Below are 26,708 nucleotides of genomic sequence, written 5' to 3'. Positions count from 1 at the left end.
ATCCTGGGATTGGGGCAGGGCTTGTCTGTTATCCCTCTTTTGCAGATGAGGAAGCCAAGGTTGTCAGAAAGGTTGAGCTGTTTCTCAAGGTCACCAAGCAGGGGGAGCATGTGGGAAGGGCCATAGTGCTGCACTTCCAGCTGAAGCAGCAGGGTGGTGACCCAGACCTAAGATCCCTTTGAACGAGTGTATTGAAAGAACTGAGAAGCATCCTGTGAGTATCAGGGCCTGTGGGCAGTGGTTTATACAAACTGCCACTTTTTGTTTCCTTAGAATTTTTAAGTAATATTGAAACCAAGATGGCTGACCTGCTGTGCCAGGCCTAGCCTGTACAGAGCTAAAGGGAAATGAGGTAGGATGGGGTGTCTGTGATTACGCTTTCTGGATTGCTTTAACCGTCGGAATCACCCTGCAGGGAATTCTGAGTTAGAAGGCTCTGCATAAGGCACCACACTGCAACCAGATGTTCATTTTACTACATGGAAAATTGGGGCCACTGACCCTTCGAGCAGGCAAATTAGTCGTTGAGGATGAAGGCTGCCTTTGGATGTAGAGAATGTGGGAGTGGAGCGCTGGGGCTCAGGCTCCTCCCATCTCTGGTACTGGACTTGCTGTTCTTGACACCATAGGATACTCTAGCAAAACTCTGCAGAAGTATGGGTACAACTGCAGATGGGGTTCGGGGTGACTGAGGCTGGAGTGGAGAGGAGCTGAGGGGAAGCGTTTGGGAGCCACGTCAGGACTTGGACAGAGTTTAAGGTGTGAGAGTTGACACCCAGTAGGTATAGGCCCCAAGAGCGCCATCTGTTTGCCACCCTGTATGGTTCTTACAGCAACATGAACATATAAGCCCACCAGTGATGATTCCCCTGGGTACAGAGGAAGTAGGTGCCAAGAACAACTAGTTCTCCCAGAGTTCCATGGTTAGGGATGGCCAGGCAGGCCCTGGAGCTCAGCTTACCTACCTCTTGTTCAGTGTTCTCTCAAGGACACCACCCAGCCTCCTCCCTTCCTCCTCCCCACAGTTCCCGGGAGGCTCCTGGCCATTCCTTGCCAATGGTAAGGGAAGTCACAATGAGTGCTCTCCCCGAGCTGAAGTGTTTCTGAAAGAGGAAAAAAAAAAGTGAACTTGTATGTGTCTGTAATCCAGTCCATGCCTGGGGTTGGGGTGACTGTGGGGTGGCGGGGGGAGCTCTGGTGCAAGTCTTTCCAGGTGTGGCTACTGCTCTCAGGCTGCTGATGGAAAGTGCTAAGCGTTCCATTTTCCTGTGTCAAGCAAGTATTTCCCCTTGGGGTTACAGCAGCCACTTCCTCCTCAGCACCCAGGGGGCGGGTGGAGCATGAGCTGCTGCAGAGAGCTCCCCGGCTTCCTTTTTTTTTAAAGCTTGTGTCATTAAGCACATACATTTCAGGTTCTCTAAAGGACAAGGCTCCTCTGGCATAGTCTTGACAGTCCCTTGGCCTTGGAACAGCAAACCCGAAGTGCAGTTCTCCTGAGCTCTGTAGAGAGGGAACAAGCAGGAGTCACCACAGTGGTGACGCAGGGTCCTTAGCTATTGAGGGACACTGCAGCCACACGCGTGTGGGTAAATAGGAAGGTCACAGGCCTGTCGCATCCTCAGGAATGAACCAGAACAGACACTACAATGGCTGTTCTGAACGCGGAATGGGAGCAGAGCCACACTCAGTGGGCAGCTACTGAGCAAAAGGAGACAAGGAAGGATGGCAAAGAGGTGGGATGCCAGGAGAGGGCGGCTGAGAGCCTGAAGGAGTCGTTAGTTTTAGATATTTAGATACTAGTGCTTTCAAAGTCACTTGCTGGTGTGGGATGAGGAGAGCCTCTCTGAAACCCACCCTAGTTTCTCAAAGCCTTCAAGCCTGAGAAATTCTGTCACTGAAAACAGGGGTGGGGTGAAGCTAATCACCCCTGAACAACTGAAATCAAGTGGAAAATGGAGGCGCTGGGGGCATATACGGCTATAAAGCATCCCCAGCCCAGCCCCTAAACATGCTGTCACTGAGCCAAAAAAGAGGAAACACGTCAAGACAGCCTTTGTGTTTGCTTAACCTTTACTCACTGTTCAGTAGAACAGTGAACCTGAGAGGCAAGAAGCCTCCTTGGCCAAGATCTCTCTGAGGAATACTTGAGAGTTTCCTCTAGCTCTCTGCTGTCTGAGACATTTGCAAGACATTCAGATATAGACATCTATGCTCATCATGCTTCCTACTCTGGATGGGTAGAAAATAGAGCGGAAAGGCCAAGAAATGTAAATAGCACACGCGTGCGTGCATGTGTGTGTGTGTGCGTGCGTGCGTGCGTGTGTGTGTGTGTGTGTGTGAGTGTGTGTATGTTGATGTATATGTATATAGTACAGTAGTATATGCACCTATACTATAGATACATGTACACACTACGTCGCGTGCGTGCATGCGTGCGTGCGTGTGTGTGTGTGTGTGTGTGTGTGTGTGTGTGTATGTTGATGTATATAGTACAGTAGTATATGCACCTATACTATAGATACATGTACACACTACGTACGATATCTATTCTACAGCATGCATCTATACTGATAGTGGATTAGCTACTTTCTCATTGATGTGGCAAAATGCCTCAGGAAAGCAGCTTAAGGAAGAGAAGGTTTTCTTTGGCTCACAGTTCAAGGGTAGGGAGGTCATGGCAGCCGGAGAGGGAGACAGTTGGTCACCTTCCAGCCACAGTCACAAAGCAGAGGGGATGAATGCTCGTGCTCATCTGTCCTTCTTTTTATTCAGTATGGAACCCCAGCCCATGGTGTGGTGTACTCCCCACATTTGGGATGGGTCTTCTCAATTCAGTTAACCCAATTTATGAGCTTCCTCATAGACACGCCCAGAGGTTTGTCTCTTAGGTTAAGTTGATAACCAATATCACCATCACAAGAAGATACTATGTCTGACCCTGTGTCATTCTTCCATGTAAGTGTGTATTTTATGTTGATGCTGCTCTGTCTTCAGAATGCATTGATACTGTATCTGTTTCATACACTCTATTCTGTGTCCAGAGGCTTCCATACATCTGCAGAATTTCCAAGGATCTCATTATAGGTGAGAACACAAATAATTGTGTACAAGTCCAAGAAACTTCTCAACGTTGTATAGTTTCTCAATATCACTTTGACAACAGGTTAGTGCTTGGCTAGACTAGTTTTTGGTTCCACTACCTGGTTGCTGTGGTTGTCTTTAGCCCAACAGGTTCCTTGTACTAACTCTTTAAATCGTCTCTACTCCTAAGCAGGATAGAATTTTTGAACCATGATCCAGTTCATCTGTTTTAAACTGGACTCAGTAGAAGAATGTCATTGTATTCTTGATACATGCTAGCAGGATGATGGCTTTGAAGGGCCACAATTCTCGGTGTGACAGGTTTTTTTGTTTTTCATTTTGTTTCTAATGACTAGAATTAGGGTATAAGAGCCAAGTACAGGTCCCTCCAGATCTGTTCAAGATCACAGCTGCCCTGGGAGCTGCTGTCAAGAAACGATGAGGTTGTCACATCAACCAGGTGAGCCTGGGACCCATCATCCAGGTCCCCTCTCCTAAGGCAAGACCCAGACTCATCCCTGTGCACCTGGTATGGTGTTGCCATGCTGTTGATTCTTTTTTCTAGTGCAAAGAGGTATGTCCCTTGCCCTGCTGATGGCAGGAACCTTGTCTCAATAGAGACCGGACCTCCTGGTGGAGTGGAACTTCAAAGGAGCTGGGGCCCTGCACACACACTGAAAGACATTCTTAGTTAGCTTACAGTGGAGAAAGGGAGGTCTCAAAACACATGTGTATGTATGTGTATATGCATATGTGTATGCGTATGCATATGCATATGTGTATGTATTTGTATGTATACATAGTCCCCTCTCTCTTAGACAATTACAGCCCCCTCAGAGTTGACCTTTGTTACCTTCACCCTTTCTCATCTGCTTTTCCCGGGTCCACTCTACAAAAACCAGTGCAGTTTAGAAGACCCCCTTGCTTAAAATGTATGGAAGCTTCCCACCCTGTAAAAAGCCCACATCTTAAGAACAGCCTGAAAATCTCTGTAGGGTCCAACCTGGTTCCGTTCCACTCTCCACACACTGTCCCAGCATGCCCAACTTCAGGACATCTGCTCAAACCTGCTGCCTTTACCGGCAGTGTCTTTCCTTCTGCCCAGGCATGGCCCAGCCCCACGATCCCTGCAGAAAACAGGCTGCAGAGACCACCCCCGCTGCCCTCTGGCCAGCCCTGTCCCCACACCTGCCTTTAGCAATCTTCAGAACGCTCGCCAGCACCCAGCACAATATTTATCTCTATGGTCTCTTTCCACCTAGAATTCAAGCTGCTTCCAGGTACATACACCTAGAACATTAGCACACTCTAAGTGTTTTTCAACAATAAATGAACGAATCTGTTAGCAGTGACTTGTATTGAGGGCTGCTATGAGGCATCATATCTGTAGCGTGTTTGAGGCCATGGTCCCTGCTCCCAGTGGGTTCATCTGCTCCCAGTGGGTTCATCTGCTCTTTGTGGAAAGTTCTCCTCAAGAGGTGTCATCTCCACTACTGTCCTCACTGATTTTGTTTTTTAAGATTTATTTTTTAATGTCTATGAGGGTTTTGTCTGCGTGTATGTCTGTGCACAATGTCTGTGTGTCTGGAGTCCTCAAGGTGGAAAGGAAGCATCAGAGTCCCTGGAACTGGAATTACAGATGGTATGAGTCTCCATGGGGGTGCTGGGATCTGAACCCAAGTCCTCTGCAAGAGCAACAAGTGCTCTTAACTGCTCAGCCATTTCTCTATCCTCCTGGCTCAGATTTTAATACTAGGAAGGCCCCCACCAAACTATTATATCCGTCTGCCATCAAATTGGCCCCTCTTTAATGTTCCTAGGCTTCTGCAGTTCCCTGGAGTCCTCACAGAACAGCCATCCTATGCAGGGAACAGGGTTGGTCTTGACCTTGTGGGACCAAGATAGAGGGAAAGGAAATCTGTGTGTCTCTCAGAGGAAGGGCCCTGTTGGAGGGGACTGTGTTCTCAGGCCAGACACAGGAAGAGACATGAAAGAGCTGGGTAAGCTAGTGCTGCAGCCTGCTCACGTGATCTCTCTCTCTCTCTCTCTCTCTCTCTCTCTCTCTCTCTCTCTCTCTCGTGTGTGTGTGTGTGTGTGTGTGTGTGTGTGTGTGTGTGTGTGTGTGTAAACATACATATATACATACATATATATGTATATATATATAATTGTAAAAAAAGTAAGCTGTATAGAAACTTTAAATAAATTAAAAGAAGGCAGGGGCAGAGCGATGGCTTACTGGTTAAGAGCACTTTCTGTTTTTGCTGAGGACCCAGGCTCAGTTCTCAGCATCAACATGACAGCTCATAACCATATGTAACTCCAGTTCCAAGCGACCTAGTACCTTCTGACTTCCAAGAGCACCAGGGACGCACACAGTGTGCATGCATACACACAGGAAAAGCATCCGTGCACATGAATAAAAATAAAGTGGGTCATTGTGGTGCTGCCATCATAAGTAGACACAGACTCTGTTGATGATGATTTGAGGCAGGGTCTCACTCTGACACCCCGGCTGGCCTGCAACTCATTGTCTAGACCAGGCTGCCCTCAAACTTACAGTGTCGCCATACCTGGCTTTTGCTGCTTATTAATCTGTCGGTTTATCTTCCGTCTTACTCAGGAATGGTATGAGGAAGCCTGACAGCTTATTTGCATGCAGTACAATAGAATATAAGAAATAGAAATCAGAGCAAAGGGTCAGAGAGTCTGTTGGGGTCAGTGTAAGATCACAGTGCAGAAATGGGTACTTACCAATGGCTATATTTCTCTGCAGCCTTTTAAAGTCCATTTGGGGGTGAGGCATGTAGTTCAGTGGTAGAGCATGTCTCTGACATAACTAAGACCCTGGATGTGATTGTCAACCCTGCAAAAAGAAACAAATTATGCACATTTTTATGTCCTTCCTGCCTCCCATCAGCTTAATGTTATAGGAAGAACTTTCATGTAGCTTTTTAGTCTTTATAGCTGAGGACCAAATGATCAGTTGGGTCAATGATCAATTAAATCCTGTGCGGATGTACCCCACAGTTATTTAATCATTCCTCCATTGTTGGATGCTGGGTTATTTTCAATACTATTGTTATTAGAAACAATGGCTTCATTAACATTTTTGTGCTTGTAACTTTTTCCATATTTTAGAGTGTTTCCTTAAGTAGATTTCCAGAGGTAAAAATAAGTGAATGAAAGGTTGAGACATTTTTAGAGCCCTAGAAACATATTCCTGGTCTGTTTTTTCCAGAAGATCACGTGCATTTTGGGAGCACATCTCAACAGTGTGTCGGCCTGTGATCCTCTACAGTCTTGTTTGCAGAGTTCATCTTTATTATTTTTTAACCTTTGCACGATTTGATAGACAGACGGTATATTGTTTTCATTGTGTGCGTGCGTGCGTGCGTGCGTGCGTGTGTGTGTGTGTGTGTGTGTGTGTGTTGGATTATACATATGTTGCTAGGTTGTTTGTTAACACCCTGCCGTTTTGTTTGAGTCCTTTATATTCAAAATCTGTTGTCTTCAACCATAATGTGTTTTATACAAGTTTTTCTCCAACTTATTTGACTTTTCCTTTTGACAGTTTCCTTGGGCAGTTTTACATTTTGAAGAGTCAGAATTCTTGGCCATTTTCAGTGTCACTTACAGACGGCAGTCCAAATTCCTCGGCATGGTGGCGGGGCCTTAGATGATTTTTGCTATTCCAGATGACTTGCCTCTTTCTCTAACTTTCTCATCAGAAGTGGCCAGCGCTGTTTCTAGCTTATCTGGCTCCAGAAGCAGATTAAAAAAGAACAACACAGCCAGGCAGTGGCGGCACACAACTTTAATCCCAGCACTCGGGAGGCAGAGGCAGGCAGATCTCTGTGAGTTCGAAGCCAGCCTGGTCTACAGAGCAAGTTCCAGGACAGCCAGGACCACACACAAAAACCCTGTCTCAAAAAAACAACAACAATAAAAGGCACCCAATTCCTTATCTCTGTAATGACAAAAATTATCTTCAGCAATTAAAGGACAAATAAATTGTAAGAGGAAAGTGAAACTTCTGCTAATGAATTTTATGTAGCTGATCATGCTCATTTTTAAAAGGCAGAGTTATTAATGTGTTAAACACTTGCTAATTACCTTATCTTTACTGGGGATACTTACTTACACATTGGTTTGTAGTGGTAACAAAAGGAACACTATAATTTTTGTTGCCAAGACTTCTGTAAATGTATCAGATTTCACGAAAATAGATCTTCTTTGTCTGTTGTTGATCTTGCTTTTCTCTGAGCTCATGATCATTTCAGAACTTTTTTTTTTCACTTGAAGCAACAGATGCCTGACTAGATGAAAAAAGCCTAGCCTAAACTCATGAAAATCCCATCACAGTGAATTCCAAAAACTGGAGTACCTTTCTTAGCCTCAGTTCGTCAGGATGATCGAATGTCTATGCTATTGATATGGTTTTTGTGTGTACTGTGTGCCTGTGGATGTGGGGGGTGTGCCAGTGTGTGCATGGGTAGAAGCAAGAAGCTGAAGTTGGGGTGTCTTCTCCATTTGCTTTTCCACCTTAGTCTCTGAGACAGGATCTCAGCGAAGCTGGGGCATGCTGTTTTGGCTGGACTGATTGACCACTGAGCTCTGGTGTCCACTGCTGTCCCTCGGCACTTGCTTCTGCCCTTGACTTTTACATGGGGCCCAGAGATCCAAACCCAGAATCCCATGCCTGCATTGCAAACACTTCACCCACTCAGACATGTCCCTAACCACTGTTACCACGCTTTAAACACAAATCAAAACCCTAAGTGGTTCCCCTCAGATGGCGGGATGGAGGCGATGGGGCTCTGTTTCCATGCCTTTACAACAACTGTGCTTCCAGACTTAACTTCTAGACTGAGCACTACGCTCAGGAACATGCAATCACATAGGGTCTGGGAAGAAGCTGGCTCACAGTGCGCTCAGCTGATGGAGAATGCCGGAAAGTCTCTCATGAAACCTAGGGAGTTCCCTCTGTGTAAGTCTGGGGCTGGCTTTATAACCAGAGTTCTCTGAACGAGCTTCCATGTAGAATATGATACTTGTGAGGGACGAGAGGCATCTCTGTGTGGATTTGATGCTTGTGTGTGTTATTAAAAGTCTGTGGTTAGGGGTGTAGAGCTCAGTTGTAGATATGTGCCACACTGCACTAGGTTTGAATCCTGGTGTTGGGAAGAAAAAAGACTTAAGCCTGACACAATGTTTGAGAGTTGGACCGAAGGTTGGGATGTGGGTTGGAATCTGTTGAATTCTGCATTGTACGGTCCCTGCGGTTTAACCCTCTCCGTCCCATGGCACTGCACTGTTTATGGTTCTGTGTGAGCCCTTCTGCTTCTCCACTTTTGCTCATGCTTTCTGCAAGCCCGAAACTCACTTTCCTTCTTCCTTCCCTCTGACCCATGTTCTGCTTTCCTTCCACAGCTCTTAAAGAAAGGCCATCTTTCCCGGAAACTCCCTTCATTTATTCCCCCTTCCTCCCCAAGTAATGCCTCCCTTATCGGTAGCCCGTGACTGTGCCTTCCTTTATAAAGCTGCTTGGCATCCTCTGCTGTTTGGGTTACCAGGCCCGTGCTTATCCCTCTTCGTTCCGTACTCCCTGGGCTTAAGCCTGAAGCCAGAACGCAGCAGGGCACCCATAGTGGATACGGTATTGGATATGCTGGGTAAATAAGAGCAGACAGTAGGGATGACAAACCAGGGCCACTGGACTCCTACCTAGGACAGAAGGGAGGTAGCAAGGCTGTCACTGCCAGAAAGGGGCTGGCTGGACATGGAGCAAGCCCGGTAGATCTGTTCTCACTTGGCATGGATCTTTCTAAAACCTCCTAGAGGAAGGTAGTGCAGGCTAAGAGTAGATGGCATAGGGGACGAGTGTCTACACAGGTCTTGCTGTGGAGCTGTGTCTCTAGAAATAAGTCCCCTTCCTAGCCTGGGATACCTTTCTGTCTAGCTCTGCCTGCCTTGATGTTCACCTTTGTGGATCTCCCTTTCTCATTTGCCTGGCCCTGGCCCGCCCTGGCCCGGGTCTATGGGAGAAAGTAGCCCCAGCCTTGTTGTCAGCAGCCAGGAACAGCACTGAGGTCAGAAAATGCAGATGGTCTGATGGGGCTTGGGTCTTCCAAATTAATCCTTGGCTTTTGTCCACCGCTGTCCCTAGGGGCTAGGCTAGTGTCTTAATCTCTACGCCCGTGCGGCCACCTCATGCCACGTGAGTGAAGGTGGAGCTAGAGTAGAGTGGAGTTGGGAGCTTTTCCCCTTGTTCTTGGCCCCCAGGAGTGCAGGAGGCATCCTTCTGGTCTAGAAATCTCAGCTTGCATCCAGCCAGACATTTTCAGTCATGGCTGTAGAAACTGAGTGAGATTTCTTTCCTGTCCTCTCAGCCAGGATCTAGGGCTCGGGAGGCCCATGGCTACTTAGTTCAATATGTATCATTAGCTCCCAGCTCCGGGCAGGAAGTGTGCTGCTAGGGTCTGGGGTCCTGCCCTCAGGAATGGTTTCTGTAAGGAGTGATACTCAGAATATAACCAGACCTCTAAGCAGGCAGAAAAAAAGGATGTGGGCTGTGTGAGGCATGGAGGAATAACCCTGCAAAGGAGAAGCCATTCAGGGGCACAGTGGGGAGTAGACAGGACCTGGGAAAGTGCAAAGAGGAGGAGCTGAGAAGCATCATTTAAACGATAAGTCATTGTCCTCTAGGTGAGGCAGGTGACTGCCAGCAGACAGGCTAGTGTCTTCATCTCTACGCCCAGGCCCAGCAGGCAAACATGAATAGGTCAGTTTTGCAGGGAGAGAGGGCATGGAGGGTAGGAACCCAGGAGAGTCCCCAGACAGAGCTTGGTCTCTGTCTATGAGGGTTTGGAGAGGCCGGGCTTCATATAAGACATAGACACACACAGAATGAGTGGGATCCGGTGTCATGGCCCCAGGCCCAGGAAAGCAGTGGGACTGGGTGCCTAACCCGGGTACTAGGTGTACTCGGCAAGTTCCAAAACCTCAGCTTCTGCCCTCCTAGGTGACCTCTGAGGCTTCTGGTGTGTTTCTCCCCCTGTCCCCTCCCTGGCTCTGGATGTGTCTTAGTCTTTGTACCCATGTGGCCACATGTCACCCAGCTCACGACACGTTCTCGGTTCCTCCAACGCTTCTTTGCTCTGCCTTCCTCATCCTCCCTGTAGATGAGAGCTACATGTGGTCCATCCTTTTCATCTGTTTGCAGATGGAGAAAGAGTCCATGGCCATGTTTGAGGGCTGGGGCTGGGTGCTTTCTTTGGGGTATTCACGTTCGGTTGCCTCTTAACACAGATGCTGCCAGACACCAGGCTAGTGATTGACAGGTTAAAACTAGGACCTCATCCCAAGTGGCCACTCTTCAGTCCCAAGCTGCCAGGACTGCAGTCTCAGTGTGTGCAAGAGGCATTGGACTTTCATATGAAATGTGATTTTCGAATTTTGGCAACTAATTTAGGAAAAAGGGAAAATCATAGCTGACCAAGGTTAAGTCTGATGGCCACGAGTGAGGAAGCTCTGTCTCTTATCAACTGGTCATTCGTCACTAAAAGGATCTTCTCCTGGATCTTTGAGCTTCAGGGAGAGTGGCTAGCTGGCTGGCCGGCCTTCAGCTGTCCCCCGTTCCCAGAACACATGCTTTCCATTTTCCTCTTTGGTCATCCTGAATTCTGGAATCCTCTGGCAGTTAGTTTATCCACTTGCTTCCTTTTCCGAAGATTGAAGTGACCTACTACTTGAAAATATTTTCCTCTGCTTGGGTTTTTCCTTGGTGACTTCACTCGGAGACAGATGTGCCTAATAATAACATCAAAAGTGAAGAGGAGTAAATCAACCAGCTGGGTCTGTTCCCTAGAAGAGACGCTACAGTTCCTAAATACGGGCTCTCCCCAGAGACCTCGACGGGGCCCAGCTTACCAGACAGGGCTCTGGTCACTGAGAGAGGATGGACATCCTGGGACACTGTGTTCATCCTGTGCCATTCTCAGGGTCTATCCAGACTAAAGTTCGTAAGCTGTGGCACACGCCAACCCCACCCTGGGACAAGCACACTGCCCAGGAAGGCAGCAGGTACATTCTGGCAAGGGCAACCCTCTCTTCCTAGACCCTCAAAGGCATCGTGCCTTTCAGTCCTGACTCAGGGAGGGGGCTACACCCAGTCTGCAAAGAACAGTGAGGTCTGGTTTGAGATCCTTGACTGAGGGGGGTTCTCAGGTCGCTATTGTTCCTTGTCCTCTGCATTCCAGATGTCTCTAATGACTCACTCACACCCTTCAGTGTTTCCCTAGTCTAAGAGAACCAGGAACCTTCTGTCAGCTATGCAGTCAAGAAGGGGACTCTTGTGTGGGCCAAGGGCAAAGGTCCTTTGGGTAGAAAAATGTAGTGACACATACGGACATTGCTGCTGTATTTATAGACTTTGTTCCCTGTCCGTGTAATGGTCTTGAGATGCCTCATGGGATCTCAGCAAACAAATGTTAAGGCTGCAGCCTAAGGGAAGATGTGATGGAAAGACTGTGGGTGTCCCTGCTGGACTAAGTGGGACAATCCCTCCTTACTTCAGCAGGCAAACAGGTCGCCGGGGTAATGGCTTGAGCCTGATCCCCGGTTATGTCCCCTTGGGGACACTAACACAGGCAGAATATGTCCCTGTTTGCTCCTCTGAAAGAGTGAGGCAAGTATGTTATCTCTGAGCTGGCTCTGCAGGTTCTCACACCACAGGGGAGAAAGGGCTAAGTAAGCACCCACGGCCACCAGCAGGGCCCCAAGTTGACAGATGCAGGAGGAACGGGAGTGAGTCAGACTGTTTATGAAAGTCACACATCCCCACAGACGTCAGGATGACCTGGGCCTCATGTTCTGAGGGTGACGCATCTTGCTCATGCTTGGGGGTTCACTGGTGTGCCTTTGGCAACCCATTTCCTGTGCCTGCAGCAGTCTACACGTGAACAGAAGCATGGCTGCTGAGCTGAGACCGGGAACAGCCAGTCAAGAGAGGGAAAGTGGGTGACTCATGGCCCAGTTGGGAGCTGCAAATCAGCTTCTGCCGGGACAGGCTGCTGAAGTGTCTTCGGAAGGCAGCTGGGGACTTCTGGTTCTCGGCAAGTCTGCGCTATGTTACAGAGTGTCGTTAGCCACAGGCAACTCGGCGCTATCTCTCAGAAATATGAATTGCTTCAGTGTGTCTTGCTTGGAAATAATCTTCTAAATATAGCTGTGTGATCCGCCTGTAAGCCCTTCCTCAAAAGTTTCCTTGTTAGAAATTCCTTAGGTGGGAGTTCCCAGCGCTCAGCCTTTGAGTTGGAATTCTCGTCCCTTCTGCGCGCTCACCTGTGTCTTCCGGCTTTTGCGCTTGTCTCCCGAAGGATTCTCCATCTCCGAGGCTCTGAGTGGTGCCGGAGTGCCATGGTTCCCAATGAGATCTCCTTCTGAAAGCTGCTTGTGAAAGGAGAGGGAAGGTGACATTTGAGCTCCTTCCGCCTTCCGTGGCGAGCTTCCTTTCAGATGCCTGGCTTTCTAAATGTCATCTTCCAGCCAGGACGAAGCAGTCCGTGTGCACGCACATGTGGCCGCCCAGAGAACGTGTGTCCCGCCGCTGTGTGGCCTTTTGCGTCAGGAACAGCGTAGGTGATCAGAGCAGCCCAGGGGGCCCTGGCTTGGGGTGAGACTGGACTGCCCGCTTGTGGCCTCTCTGCCCGGCTCCTGGATCTAAACACCCTGTGAATACTCACACGTGCTCAGATGCGCTTAGGTGTCTAGGGCAAAGCCATTCCTCTGGCCGGGAGGCCTTCCCTCCCACCCACCCCCTCTCCCTTCCTGGAAAGATGGGACTGGTAGCGGGGTGGATGAGAAGGATGGCAGGCCTTGCTGCCAACACCTGCCAAGCCAGCCTTGAGCTGCCTCTCCTGGGTTTCATCTCTGCAGGCCTGTGCTGTTGGGAGTTCAGAGAGCAAACAGAACTTTAGAGAGGCTGAGTGTTCCTGTCTGTAGCAGGTCCCACACAGACAAAGTTCTATTTCAACTTTGAGAACAACCTATTGTTGGCCGATGGTATAGCCCAGGTGGTATCTCCATTCTTCAGAGATGGAGAAAACTGAAGCTCAGGAAGTTCTGGAAACTTGCCCAGGACCATCAGCTAGGACTAACAGGAGCTGAGTCCCAGGTCATCTGGCTATAAAGTTACATGTTACAAATGACAAAGCAAGCAGCCAGCAGAATGATGCAGACCCGGGACTCTCCACAGGCTTGGCTTGTCACCAACCACCTCTAGAACCTGGGGCAAATTGACTAATCTCTTTGCCTCAGTGTTCACATCTGTAAAATGGGATCATTGAGAGCACCTCCGTGACAAGTTGAGATAACCTCAGCATACATTCATTGTATGTATGAAATACTTATTGCTGCATCTGCCTGTCAAAGGCCCTTAATACACATGAGCTGGTAATTACTGTTTTGCGGCTCTGCCCTACCTTTTCAGAGCCTTAGGCAGAAAGGAAGAATTAATCGCTCTGGCCCCTAAGGCTGTGAAATTCTCCTTAGGAGCTGTGTTAGGAGTGCACCCCACTCACCCTTCTCAGCCGAGAGATCAACCCCTAAGACTGCAGGGTACTCAGCGCAGTGAGGGCCCTCAGTAAATTTCCACCCTCCATAGCTGAGCCTTGTTTTTTTGCATTTACCAAAGTAAAAATAAAATCTCTGGGGAGACAGAGAGGGAGGGGGCTGGGGAGGGTTGTGGGGACAGCCACAGTGCCTGGCTCCCTTTCCCAGACGAAAGCTAAATGTCCTCTGCCTTTTTCCATGAGGAAGTGTCCTGGAGAGGACTGAGCCCCCCCCTGTGCTCTTCCTGGCGGCCACTCCCAGATTCCGACAATTGTTACTTCCTTCTCAGCCCTGCTGCAGCCTTGAGAGAGGCCGAGGGGAGCCAGCTCCCGGTGCAGGCCCAGGCTCTGTGTGGTCAGGCATTTCCCTATCTGCTGCCTCCTCCTCTTCACTGCCATTATTTTTAGTTCTGGGAGGAGGAGGAGGAGGAGGGGAAAAGCCAAGTGGTGACCTTCACACCAGAGCCAGCAATTGCTGGGTCCACCTATAGAGGAGGCTGGGGAACATGGGGGTACCTCAGTTCTTGGGTGGCAACAACACAGATTGGTTTGCAAGGATCGAAGGCTCCCTTGGCGGCAGATGGGGAAAAGTCAGGCTAGAGGAGAGGAGTGGCCTGAGCATGGTCTCTAGTGGGAGCTCACCCTGCCTCTGTCCCTTGTGTCCTGGATGCACATGATGGCTGCCAGGGAAGACATCCCAGAGTCCCAGAGCAGGATGGGAAGGGAAGAAAATAGCCCGAAATCCAAAATCTTTCCGGTCTCAAGCATTTTAGATAAGGGGGCTGCACAACCTGGAGAGAGACAGGTTGGAGACTGGAGGATGGTATGCCCTGCAGGGTCTCAGGCATGCAAGAGAGTGGGAGTGTGGAGTAACTATAGGGGAGTATCCACAGTGGTCCTGTCTCTACAGTGGGACCCTCTCCCTCTGTGGGTAGTTAGGGAGCCACGATGGCACTCCTTGGGGTAGGCCTGCCCTGGCCAGCCGTGTCCAAGGCCTTTTCCCAGGGTTCTGGATGATAGGGAGGGCAGGAGAGAGGCTGGTGGAACATCCCGGCAATGTTCTGTTTACTGCCTTTGGTCTAGAAACTCAGCCTTGAGTTGCAACAGAAAAAGGCAACTGAGCAGGAGGGGCCTGCTGGAGAGCTACAGGAATGCTTCCTACCTCTGCCCCGAATCACTGCTAGGAGTAAGTACCCTGACCAAGTAGCTGCCCCTCAGCAAAGTGATGCCTTCCACACCTGCAGCAGCCGGGGATTGGCACAAATGAAGGCTTGCAGCAGATTCTGAAGGAGATACAGATGTTCCCAAATGTTCCAAATTCTGAAATGTTCTAAACATCCACAGGGGCACAACACCCGGGAAATAGCATGCCTAGGTCACACTCCAAATACAGGTGCACTAAAAATGTTGTGTAAGATCACCTTCGGGCTATGAGGTGTGTATGAAACAAAAGGAGTTGCATGTTTAGACTTGGGTCCCATCTTCAAGATACAGCATGATGTATGTGCACGTACTCTTAAGACCTGAAAAAGGTCATCCCAGAGAGTTCACATAAGGCATGCTCAGCCTTCCCTGGGCTCACCTCAGCTCTCTGGGTCATTCCCACCCTGTGCCTGTTGTCTGTGAAGACACAACAGTTCTGAAAACAACGGCGCCAAGCTGCCCCCTTGTGGGGCAGTGCAAGATCTGGGCTGGGTGGGCAGGCAGTGCAAACCAAGTGAGGCATCTTCACTTGGTTTGAAAGTATTGTTTGTTAAAGGGGGAGGCGATCAGTCTCCAGCACAGACTTATTTGTAGCCGGAGCTACCTGCCTTCCCAATGCCCGCCCTCCATCCTCTCCGAGCACAGCTCACCGGCCTTTGTGGCACTGTTTCTAAGCGGGCTCTGGGAAGGGGCATTGAGTGCCCTACCTGCCTGGGCCTGCACCCCACCACCCTCCTGGGGCCTCTGCCAGGAGATCACAATGAACAAAGTTGGCCACAAGGCCTGGGAGAAGCACCAGGCTTTTCCCCAGAGAGGGCAGACACTGATCACTAGGGAAACCCTAGCTGCTTTTATGGAAAGCCCAAAAGAAAGAGAAGGGGGAAATGGCATTTTTCCCAAACATGGAGAACTCAGTACGTTTGTCTTTGACTTCTGCAAGAGTGGAGCAGAAGGTCTAACACAGAATGAACCCTTCCCCGTCCACTTTGTCAAATGTGCCTTCCCCAAGTGCGCGTCAGCCAGGGCTTTCTGGGAAAAGCCTCTGACGCGGAGGGAGGGGGAAGGCAGGTCTCTCCAGGCCTCCCCCATCTGAAAGGTCAGTCTTGTGACAAGGTGCTCACTGTCTATGGGAAGCTGTTTTATAACTAGGAGACAAGGGGGGCCGGGCATCCTGTTGGCTGAAACAAAATCTTCAGAATTTAAATGACAAAGAGCTGGAAGCTCTGATGCCCCTGAGCAGGAGGGAAACAAGCATGTCAGTCCTGTGAGGCTTCCATTGATGTCAGCCCCGAACCTAGCAACTCCACAGACCCTGAACATGTGATTTCCCTGCTTGTGCACGCACACGGATCCTCATGCATGCATAGCCGAGCGTTAGTCTGGCAGGATTTTTAGGAGAGTCAAGGTGCAGTGATATTTTAGATATTTCCCCCTCATCTCTTTTACCCTAAAAAGGGGGAGCAGGGGAGATAATTTTTCTTTAAAGGTGTCTAAAAATAAAAGCTGAGTTATTAAACTATTGAAATGAGAAGAGACCTACTGGAGGGGAAGAATCGAACAAGCATGGGTCACGGGGGGGAAGGGACTTTCCCAGAGAGTCTCACCTCCTTATGGACTGGATTTTGTGGACCCACAAAATATGGCCCCCCAGGTGATGTCAGTCATTTGGGGATCCAGTGTCACAGAGCCTCTAGACCAGTGGTTCTCAACCTGTAGGTCATGATCCCTGTGTCAAAAGACCCTTTTAGAGAAGTTGCCTAAGACCATCCTGCATATCAGATATTTATATTACAATTCATAACAGTAGCAAAATTACAGTTATGAAATAGCAACAAAAATAACTTCATAGTTGGGGTCACCACAACACGAGGAACTGCATTAAAGGGTTGTAGCATTAGGAGGACTGAGAAGCACCGCTCTAGACAGTGGCACGACGGAGACACTGGGCTCCTGAGCTCTGGCTATGTGGTCTGGGTCTACCCCTGTGGGCCTGCGGGTGGGGACCCATAAATGATCAGTCACACGTTGGCTCACCCCATGGCCATCCCACTTGCCCTCCGGCTCTTTGGAAGTGCCTGGTAGGTTATTGCCAGCACACTGTGTCTCAGAGGAAAAAGCAAACAAACAGAGAGATTGGAACTCAAGACAGAGTGGATCCTATGGCTTGCCTGGACTTGGCCATGTGCAGAGCAGAGCACGTGGTAGGAGAGAGGTCTGTACCACCAGGTCACCAAGTGACCACAGGGGTACCCAGATGGGGACACTGAGGTCTCCACTTGTCCATCCAAGGGCAGTAGGACCTGGAAGAATAGAGGGTGCTTCCTACTCCAAGGCTCAGTGGCACTCAGCTCCATCACCCTGCCTCTATAAACAGCCCAGCACCATAGGATCTAGGCAGTGTTCAGACAATATCTGATGGTGGGGGACAGCTTGTCACTTCAGCAGAGGACTCATCAATCAGGCACTGAAGGAGAGTAGACAGACAGACAAGCATCCACCAGAGACAAACAGCAGTGGCTGTCCCCAGGAGGTCTGCTCCCCTGCAACAGCCTGGGCATGGGTACACTGAGGCTCTTGACAGCCCTGGGGAGCCGCACAGCAGAGCCCATACCTACTTGGCCTTGGAAAGGTCACATTCCACTGCCTTCCGTGCCTGGACAGCCCCATCACATTTTGGACAAGGGGCCTTCCATTTCCATGTTGTGCCAAGCCCTTGCTGACTGCTACATTGAAAGAGGTAGGCAAGAGACCCCTCATCCCCACAGCCAGTGCTGGGAACTCCGTGCTTTTTCTCACCCCTGATACCACTGTTCCTTTTCTGATGGCTTTGCAAAAGATAATGGCCACTCTTAGCGGCGATTCCTTCCTGTTTAAGGCATTACATCCCCATAGCATGTCTGCAGGTGCCTGAAGGAAAGGCAGCCAGAGGGTGGCATACCCCGGAAACTGTAGCCTACACAAACATACAAAGTCAGATCCTGCCCAGGCTTTCTCCTGTGGCCTCCGTACAGTGGGCCATTTCTACCAAAAGACAGAGGTGCCAGAGTAGGGAGTAGTGAGACGCAAGTGGCCTTGGGTTCTGGAAGTAGAAGCCCAAGTTGCTTCTGAGGCAGAAGAAGCTCATGGCAAAGAGGAAAAGGGACAATGTAGGTCAGGCTGTGGCTGCCTGAGCTCACTAAGCTGCCCGTCTCCTGTTCACTGATCCTGTGGCCTATAGCTCAGCGTGGTGTGGAACTGGCCTGCTGATGGCACTGTGCTGCTGGTGGCCTGCTTGCTCCCCCCCCCCCGTGACACCCCCACACCTCAGGTGTGGAGAGGGCTGAGGTTTGTGGGCCTCTGTATTTTTGTTATTGTGCTTTTTTGTTTGGTTTGGGGGGGTTTTGTTTGTTTGTTTTTCCTCCCACTACAAACCCCTCTTCACATCCTCTGGATATTTTCACAGTTTCAAGTTAGCTTCACAGCTGTGAAGCTGTCCAGACTGATTTCGGTGGCTTCAGCAATTTCAGCTCTCGAGGGCTTCCCACATCTCGTGCACCTTGAGGGTTTTAAAAACTGCATTACCTAACCTGGCAGTTTTCTGATCCTTTTGATCCAAATTTAACGAGTCCTGGATGAGTCAGGACCTTCCTATTCCTTGTACAACCTGAGGTCAGGTTGGGTAAGAAATGATCCTGCCCGCATGTGGATACAGAGCAAGGCCCAGCCAGGGCTGGTCTGAATAAGAGGACAACAATCCAGGAATTGGTTCAGCTCAAGTCGCTTAAAGAATTGCTGAAGGCTGGGGTTGGGGATTTAGCTCAGTGGTAGAGCACTTGCCTAGCAAGCACAAGGCCCTGGGTTCGGTCCTCAGCTCAAGTTTGCTTAAAGAATTGCTGAAGGCTTCATGCCTGTGACTTAGCTGGCTTAATTTCTGCCATGAAATTAGAGCGGCAGCCCTGGGTCCCCAGCGGTCCCCACATCCCCTCACTTGTTGGTGGACATACCAGCTTCCTCTGTGGCACCTTCCTTACTGTGCACAGTGAGCTCCCATGCACACTGTACATACACAAGTCCTTCCGGAGTCCGCAAGCACACACCAGCTCTGCTCATACCCAGCAGATGTAAACTTTATGTCACTTGGTGACTGTGCTGGAGGTGTACCAGCCCCAGAACAGGACATCACCAAGCTCTGGTGGCAACTGGAGGCGTGTTACAAAGGTTCTGGGCTCCTCCACTGAGGGAGCAGACAGAATCCCCTCCTCGTATTTGTCCCCTGTCCCCAATGCTAGCTGTCACTGTGGACAGAAGATGGATTGCAGGTTTTCAGTGTGACCTGATTCTTACCAACAAGGGGGAGAATGGACTAGACCAGTGGCTCTCAACCTTCCTAATGCCGCGACCCTTTAATCCAGTTCCTCATGTGCAGTGACCCCCCCCATCATAAAATTATTTTAATTGCTCCTTCATAACCGCAATTTGGCTACTCTTATGAATAGTGATGTCAATATCTGATATGCAGAATGGTCTTTATGCAACCCCTGTGAACGGGTGGTTTGACCCTCCAAAGGGGTCATGACCTATGGGTTCAGAACCGCTGGACTAGGGGAAATGACGGGCTGAAGCTGGGGTGCTTCATCTGTGTCACCATCAGACTTGGTGAAGGTCAGCACAAGTCCACAGGACCCCCAGCCTGTCACAAGCACCCACACAGCAGCCCTGTGCTGGCTGGGGCTGGTGCCTGTATTTACATGTCTGCTGATAGGAGTTCTGCCATCTGCCACTGGTTGGTGGGGGAATGAGTGTGTGACAGAAACCAGCCGGCAGTGGGTCCCCTGTGCTGTCATACTCGGCATCCCCAGTGACACCGTTAGGCTCATCATCCTGACTCAGGCCAGTGAGGCAGAAGAGCTGACTACAGTCAGCCAGCCAGCTTCCTTGGAGTCCCGTGGGAGGATCTGATGTGCATAGAGCTCTGAAGGACCTCTCATGCATTGGAGCTCTTAAGGACACTCAGGGAGGGTCCACGGATGCTGTGTAGATACTGTGGTGGCTAGGAGGTCACAAAGGACAGACCTGGGAAACACTCTGCCACTCAGGGAGAGGCGTCTGAAGCCACGTGGGAAGGTCAAAGCCTGGGGTGGTGGTCTGAGTTCAGGTAGAATCTCTGCTGGGAGAGAATCAAGGCTAAGCAGTCCAGTCCCTTGATGGAGCTCGCCCAGGTTGTAGGTGCCTTCCTCTCCTCCCTGTCCTTGCTGGGACAAGAGGTCTGGAACCTTTCTATAGGTACAACAGCTTCCTGCTTGAAAGTGCTTGGAGGGAGGCTGCCCCAGGCCTGGAAAGCTGCTTCTCCTGGGAGTGGATCGGGCTGCTGATGGGCTGCTGTGCTTCCCAGGATGTTCGTGAGGTCATGAGTGTCTGTCTGTCCCTTGCCCTGTCATCTATCTCTACTCCTACAAGCAAGAAGGATGTACAGACTCCCTGCAGCCTCTTCCCTTGCCTGGCCCAAGGAGACTGCCTTTTCTGATGCTGCCTAGCACAGCTGCTGCTTAAAAACTCGAGGTCAACCCTGAATGTCAGGGTCTCTGGGACAAATGCGCATCACTCCTTCCAAGTGGAATATTCCACCAGCCTGCAACTGGTCTCGCTATGCTAGGACCCCCTGGCCTTGGCCATGCAGCCCTTGCTCATGGTGCTTCTCAGTGGAGGCTTCGGGTCTCCTCATCTCAGATGTGGAAAGACTCTGGAACCCCCAGAACTTGGGGGTTCACTTTTCTGATCACACTCACCTGCCTGTGCTCGCTCCCTGCTCCTGGTCACACTTGCCTCCCGCTGTCTCCAGGCTCCATGGCAGCCAGCTGGTTCGGGTTGTGCCAAAGCTGGCTGTCATTATCCTCTCCAGAGTCTGTCCTCAGCTGGGCAACCTCCAGACCCTTACTTCCCTAGAAGGTGATTTGATGTGTGTGTGTGTGTGTGTGTGTGTGTGTGTGTGTGTACACGCGCGTGTGTGCTCACGTGTTGAGTTGGGGGAATCTCACTGTATCATCTAGTCTAGACTCAAGCTTTGGGGCGAGCCTCCCGTCTTGGCCTGCTGACGGGACTCCAGGTGTACCATCCCACCTGGTACTCGCCAGTCATCTATGAATGGCCCCTCTGTGGAATGCTTCTTCATTAGTGCTAATTTACCATAGCATCCACAGATAAAATGTGCGGCGACACCTAGCTGCTGGTGACAGTGACCCTCTAGCTGAGACCACTGAATTTGGTACAGAAGGTCATTTTCCAGAGTCCTGGTATCCATGAGTCCCCAGAACCCGGTGGACCAGCTGTCTGCCCCTCACTAGACAGATGAGAAAACCAGAGCACCAGGGGCAGTGGGTCCATGAAAGGAGTGATATCGATTTAATTTAATTGTTCCCTGCTGAGGAAGGGTCTAGGTTAAAGAGCCCTGAATTGGGAACGCTTTGCCTGCCTCCTTCACCTACCTGAACAGCCCCTAAGAAATCCCTCGAGCTCCTTGTTCAGCCTGTTTGTAAACCGTGGCAAAGCTACTTGTGACTGACTGTGCCTGCTACATAGCCAACAAGGTGTTTGGAGCCCACCCATGGGCGCCTGAGGTGTGCGTGTGGCCCCTCGGGTGCAGTGGCCATGGGTGTCGAGTTGCCTTGTCTTAAATTCATTCTGACCAGAACGCGGTGGCAGTGTCTCACCCAGATCACTCTGTTTGCTGCTTTTCCAGAGCAAGTCATGGAGGAAGATAAAGAATATGGTTCAGTGGTCCCCCTTTGTCATGTCCTTCAAGAAGAAGTACCCCTGGATCCAGCTGGCGGGACATGCAGGTAGTGGACTCGGCTCTCCTGGGGAGGTCCTGGGTGAATGTAGGAGGGGAAGGCTGGTGCAGGGTGCTCCAGGAGACGGCAGCCCTCGACAGACCTTGGCACAAGGTGTGGCCTGTGGACAACAGAACATTCCAAAGTTCTTGTCACTGTGTCCCCAAGAATATATCCATCCTACCTGTCTTGTCCCTGATTCTCCCACTCTCTCTTTGTCTCCCAGCCTCTCCTCTAGTTTCCCTCACTAACACGGTCTCAGATCAGTTCTTTATAGTTTGTTTACCCTCTGTAATCCTGGACAAAGAGGCAAAGCTAAACCACTGCACTGAGCAGCCGCGGTGTGTGCCTGCATCACCGTGTTCTAGCGGCTACAGCATCAGTGGAGATAGAGTCTCTACCAGGAGGGAACTTGGATTGGAGGGGGATGCCACCCAGTCACCCAGGTGATAGCAGTCAGCTAGGCCCCAGATGGAGCCCTTTATCATGTATTGTCCTCTGGGGACACCTCCATGGCCACTCCACAGCTCTCATGACTCCATGGCCCTGCAGGTTCTTTTCAGGCCAAGACATAGATGGTGTGGCTCTCTGTACTCCCTGAGGGTGTGGCTCCAAAGAAGCACTGCCCAGACGGCCTGTGCCCACTCTGTCCCCTGTCCAGCACTGAGCTTTTTCTCCTAAGAGTCAGGGATACCTACTTGGTTAAGAAGTAGGGCTGAGGTGGGGGTGGGATGCTCGTAGTAATACTGAGGAGTGGGTAGAACTATGCAAAGTCCTGTTGATAACTTTGGTTGTGAGGAGATTGGAGCCAGATAGGGAGCAGCCAGAGTTGCAGTCAGTGAATGAGTCACCAGGACTCAAAGCCATTTGCCTTAAGGCACTTGTCCACAAACGGCCACAACTTCATCCCTCAGCTTAGCCAGTGTTGTAGTATCTTGCAGTGGAAGGGGGATGGTCCTGATGCAGCTTCCAAGGGGTCGTTGCAAGAGATGGGGATAGGGGGGGGCAATCCCAGACATCCCTGGTTTCCACTGAGGCTGGAGGCTCTCCTCCTACTTACCCTGCAGGGAGCTTCAAGGCAGCTGCCAATGGCCGCATCCTAAAGAAGCACTGTGAATCTGAGCAGCGCTGCCTGGACCGGCTGATGGCTGATGTGCTGAGACCGTTCGTGCCAGCCTACCATGGGGACGTGGTGAAGGATGGGGAGCGCTACAACCAGATGGATGACCTGCTGGCTGACTTCGATTCGCCCTGCGTGATGGACTGCAAGATGGGCATCAGGTGAGCCAGGCTCCTTGCTGCATATGCCCCTCCCCGCCATGCCTGGCTGGGCAGAGGACACGGGATGCTAGCTCTGCCATGCCCAGAGCTTCTCTTCTCTAGTGAGCTGGAAAAGACAGGGCAGGGGCCCTGGCTGGGTGCTGAACCTCCCGGGGAGCAGACAGAAGGGGTCTAGTCAGGTGGGGTCCTCAAGTGAGGTGAGTATCCAGCAGGGAGGAAGCAAGACAATGACCTCCTGTTAAGTGAACTGCAGGGGAGACAGGGATGGAGAGGGACCACAGAGCTGGCTTGTAGCACATGCTGGTTAAAAAAAAAAAAAGACCTGCCACCAGGATGCAACTCTAGATAGAGTCTGGGAGCTTCAGAGGTCCCTGTGGCAGGTGGTGGGTGAGCCTGAGGTGACTTCATACCTTGCAGAAAGCTCCAAAGCCTGGAGGGCCATAAAGCGTCAGGCAGAAGTGGACATTACCTGACAGCCTCCTGGCTGTCAGCCTGTGAAGTTTCCAGTACTACATGTCCACCCCAGAGAGCCTGATTTTGGCTGCAGATACCCACGCTGGACAGTGGACTGAGCTCAGAGATGAAGCTTGTATCTGATTTGAATAATCCAACTGATCTGTTTCTTTAGCATGTGGGTGGGCGTGTACAAGTGTGTGGTTTTGTGTATGCATGTGCATATGGAGACTAGAGGTCAACCTCGGGTCTTGTTCCTTAGGAATTGTCCAGCTTCTTTTTTAAGGTATCTCTCACGGCCTCAGCTTCTCTGATTAGGTGGGCTGGTGGCCATCCAGCCCCAGGGACCCACCTGTCTCCACCTGCCCAGCACTGGGATAACACATGCACACCCCCATGCTTTACTTTTTTATGTGGGTTCTGGAGATTGAACTCAGGTCCTCGTGTTTGTGTGGCAAGCACTTTGCCTACTGAGCCATCTCCTCAGCCCATTAAATGCTGTTTCTTATATGATGGTATCGAGAAGGAGGGAGAGCTCAGTGTACTCGGGTTAAGCCAATCACAGCTCCTTTCTTTCCTTCTCCTTCCTCCTGGGAGTTCTGTCCTAAAATCACCTCCTGCCAGCCGACCAAGACATGTCCCTTTCCCCTTGTCCCCGGGGTAGAGATGGGGTCACGGGGAAATACAGGCCCTGCTATTCATTCTTCTCCATCACTTCTCCTCCTCCTCCTCCTCCTCCTCCTCCTCCTCCTCCTCCTCCTCCTCCTCCATTCCTAGATGCTTTGGCCCACAAGGAGCTAGGGTGAGTGAAGGAGAAAGCAGAATGTCCCCGCTGCCACCACCCAGCCTCAGATCTCTGGATACCTTATTTCTGTCTCCAGAAAATTCTTTCCACGAGGCACTAGTCTATGACCACTCAAGCAGAGGCCCTGCCCTTCCTTCCAACATGGGAAGACCAGGGCTCAGTCTGCCTGCCGGGGAGGGAGGTGGGCACATGCACAGTCCCACTAGGCATTCTTGCAGGTGCCCAGACATGTACAACTGTACCTGAAAGTTAGCACTGCCTGTGCCTTCTGCTTCGTGTGGCTGACTACTCCCTGGGAAACTACAGGGACGGGGCACCCATCCCCTTGGGCTTCCCACGTCTGCTACCCTGGTAACTTCTCTCTCTTCGTACCTCAGAGCTCTTCTACCCTAAAGGGCTTAGTTAACCCCACCCTGCATGGGGTTAAGGAAGGGGAGGTCTCCCCAGAAGCAGCCCTACCTTCCCCCCACACAGACCCTAAGGGCCTTCTGTGCTCTGAGCACAGTATTAGATGTACGCTGTCCCAGCATGTCCCACAGCCAGCCACACTGGGAGTCCAGGAGGCTACGCTATCATTTGAGCAGGACTCTCCAGGGATAACTTCCTAGGTAGCAACATAGTACAGATGTACCTAGGCCTATGGACTGCACACCAGGACCTCAACCATGGCCTGCCTTCTATGGAGATGCCAGGGGTCCAGTTTCCACAGAGCTCCCTGGAGTGGCAGGCTAGTCCTCTTCAGTCCATAACTTGTGACTTTCTCTCAAAGGCAGTAGCACAGAAACACAGCCCTCTGTGCTTGCGTTGAGATAAGCAGTCCACAGCTGTCACCAGAGCACAGCTTTTCCCTGCTGCAGGAAGAGGCTGGGACATGGGTCCTTGTCAAGCACCAAGTCTCAGGGCATGAGGCAGAGGCTTGCAAAATTGGTAGGAAGGCCCATCAGCTGGGCTGGACTTAGTCATGTTGGGTAAGAGGTGGTGGTACTGAGGGAAGCCATGTGGACCCTGGAGGCATCTTAAACCAGGGTGTTTCCTAGGGACCTGGCTCCAAGGGAACAGGTACCCTGCTCATAGGTATCCTTGCATTAATAACTTCCTGTTCACTGTGGTTGTGTCTTCTGTCATCCAGACCTAGGGCTGACTTCCAGCCCCTGGGCCCCAGAAAAGCTGTCCCTGCCTTGAGCTAACACCTATTGATGTCCCATGGACTTGCCACCTCCCTTTCTGCCTCTCTCCCAGATTCTGGCCATCAGGGAACAGGTCTCTGTGACCCCAGATCCATTCTCTGGGCTCTAGAAGTTGATGAGCAGGACTCCACTCCCCTACAAGGGATAAAGCTCAAGCATTCCCTCCACAGCAGGGCAGTGATAGGTACCAATGGTTCCTCTAGTAGACTTATTACCCAGCTAGGATCCATTGGGAACCCCTCTCCGGGCCCCCTTCAGTGCCTGAGAACAACTGGTTCTGCCTAATTGGAGCTGTGGGGGCCCCTTAGAAGAAAGGTCCATGTGGATAGGGCTGTGACATTGGTGTCTGCTTCCTGTTTAAGAAACTACTGAGGACTCTTTGCAGAAGTACGGCTACTGCCTGCCCGGCAGGCCTGTGTTGCACCCTCAGGAGTGTGAGGCATGAGTTCCTCCCCCACAGTACACAGGTCCACTGATAACTTGGTATCTGCATGCACAGTGGTGTGCTGTGTGCATGAGTATGCATAACCGCATGGGATGTGTATGCATGCAAGTACCCAACCAGAGTTAATGCACTCCCCTTACAGTCTTCCCAAATAACCAGGACTTGTTTACACACGTATATCCCAGAGAATTGGGAATTTTCTCTCAGTACATGAAATCTGAAATCCTCTCCTCTACAAGATGTAGATTTTTTTGTTCTGTCTGCTCTGGGACCTAGACTGGCATTCTGGGAAATATGTGGAAAGGGGTATTGGGACAGTGCCTGGGGGGGGGCAGGGGGAAGGGAGGGTGCCTCTGAGGGCAGCTCACACCCACGCAGGGCTCAGGGGGCCCACTTCCCCATCCTGAAGCTGACTGCTGATTGCTGCCTCATGAGGGCCCTAGGCAGCATGCAGATAGCTGGGAAGGCTGTCACAGGGGAGGGGGCTGGGGTGAGTCATATGCCCAGTTGGAGGTGGTGGTGGAAGTTTGTGAGGGTGGTGCTGGAACCAGGATTGGTCCCCAGAGTTCTGGACCAAGGACTCCACTCCAGGCTGCTCTGAGCCTGGCCTGACTCTGCCTGTCACCTCACCCAGGAGATAGTGTCTCACCCATTAGCCTGCAGACTACTTACGGCATGAGGCAATTCATGTTTTCTTAGTCTGCCTGGAATCAGAGGCTCAGTGACCTGGTGTGGCACTTTTATCTCTGAGACACAACTGGGCTACAGAGCCCTGAGCAGCCCTCTCCATCATAGGTCACACAGCTCCCTCTCCATCATAGATCACACAGCTCC

General features: G+C 50.8%; 1 protein-coding gene across 3 annotated transcripts in view; it reads left to right on the top strand.

Annotated features, from left to right (window-relative positions):
- Positions 1-26,708, top strand: part of Itpkb (inositol-trisphosphate 3-kinase B) — a 94,859-nt gene that overhangs the window by 59,956 nt on the left and 8,195 nt on the right. For all 3 annotated transcript variants that reach the window (XM_036202067.1, XM_036202069.1, XM_036202068.1), the window contains exons 3-4: positions 21,613-21,712; positions 22,771-22,984. In XM_036202067.1, the coding sequence (XP_036057960.1) occupies positions 21,613-21,712; positions 22,771-22,984 (314 nt within the window). The remainder of the gene's footprint in view (positions 1-21,612; positions 21,713-22,770; positions 22,985-26,708) is intronic.

Source organism: Onychomys torridus, chromosome 11 (assembly GCF_903995425.1).
Source record: "Onychomys torridus chromosome 11, mOncTor1.1, whole genome shotgun sequence".
In the NCBI taxonomy this organism is placed as follows: Eukaryota; Metazoa; Chordata; class Mammalia; order Rodentia; family Cricetidae; genus Onychomys; species Onychomys torridus.
The sequence above is the reverse complement of the archived record's forward strand: the minus strand, read 5'-3'. Positions and strand labels throughout refer to the sequence as shown.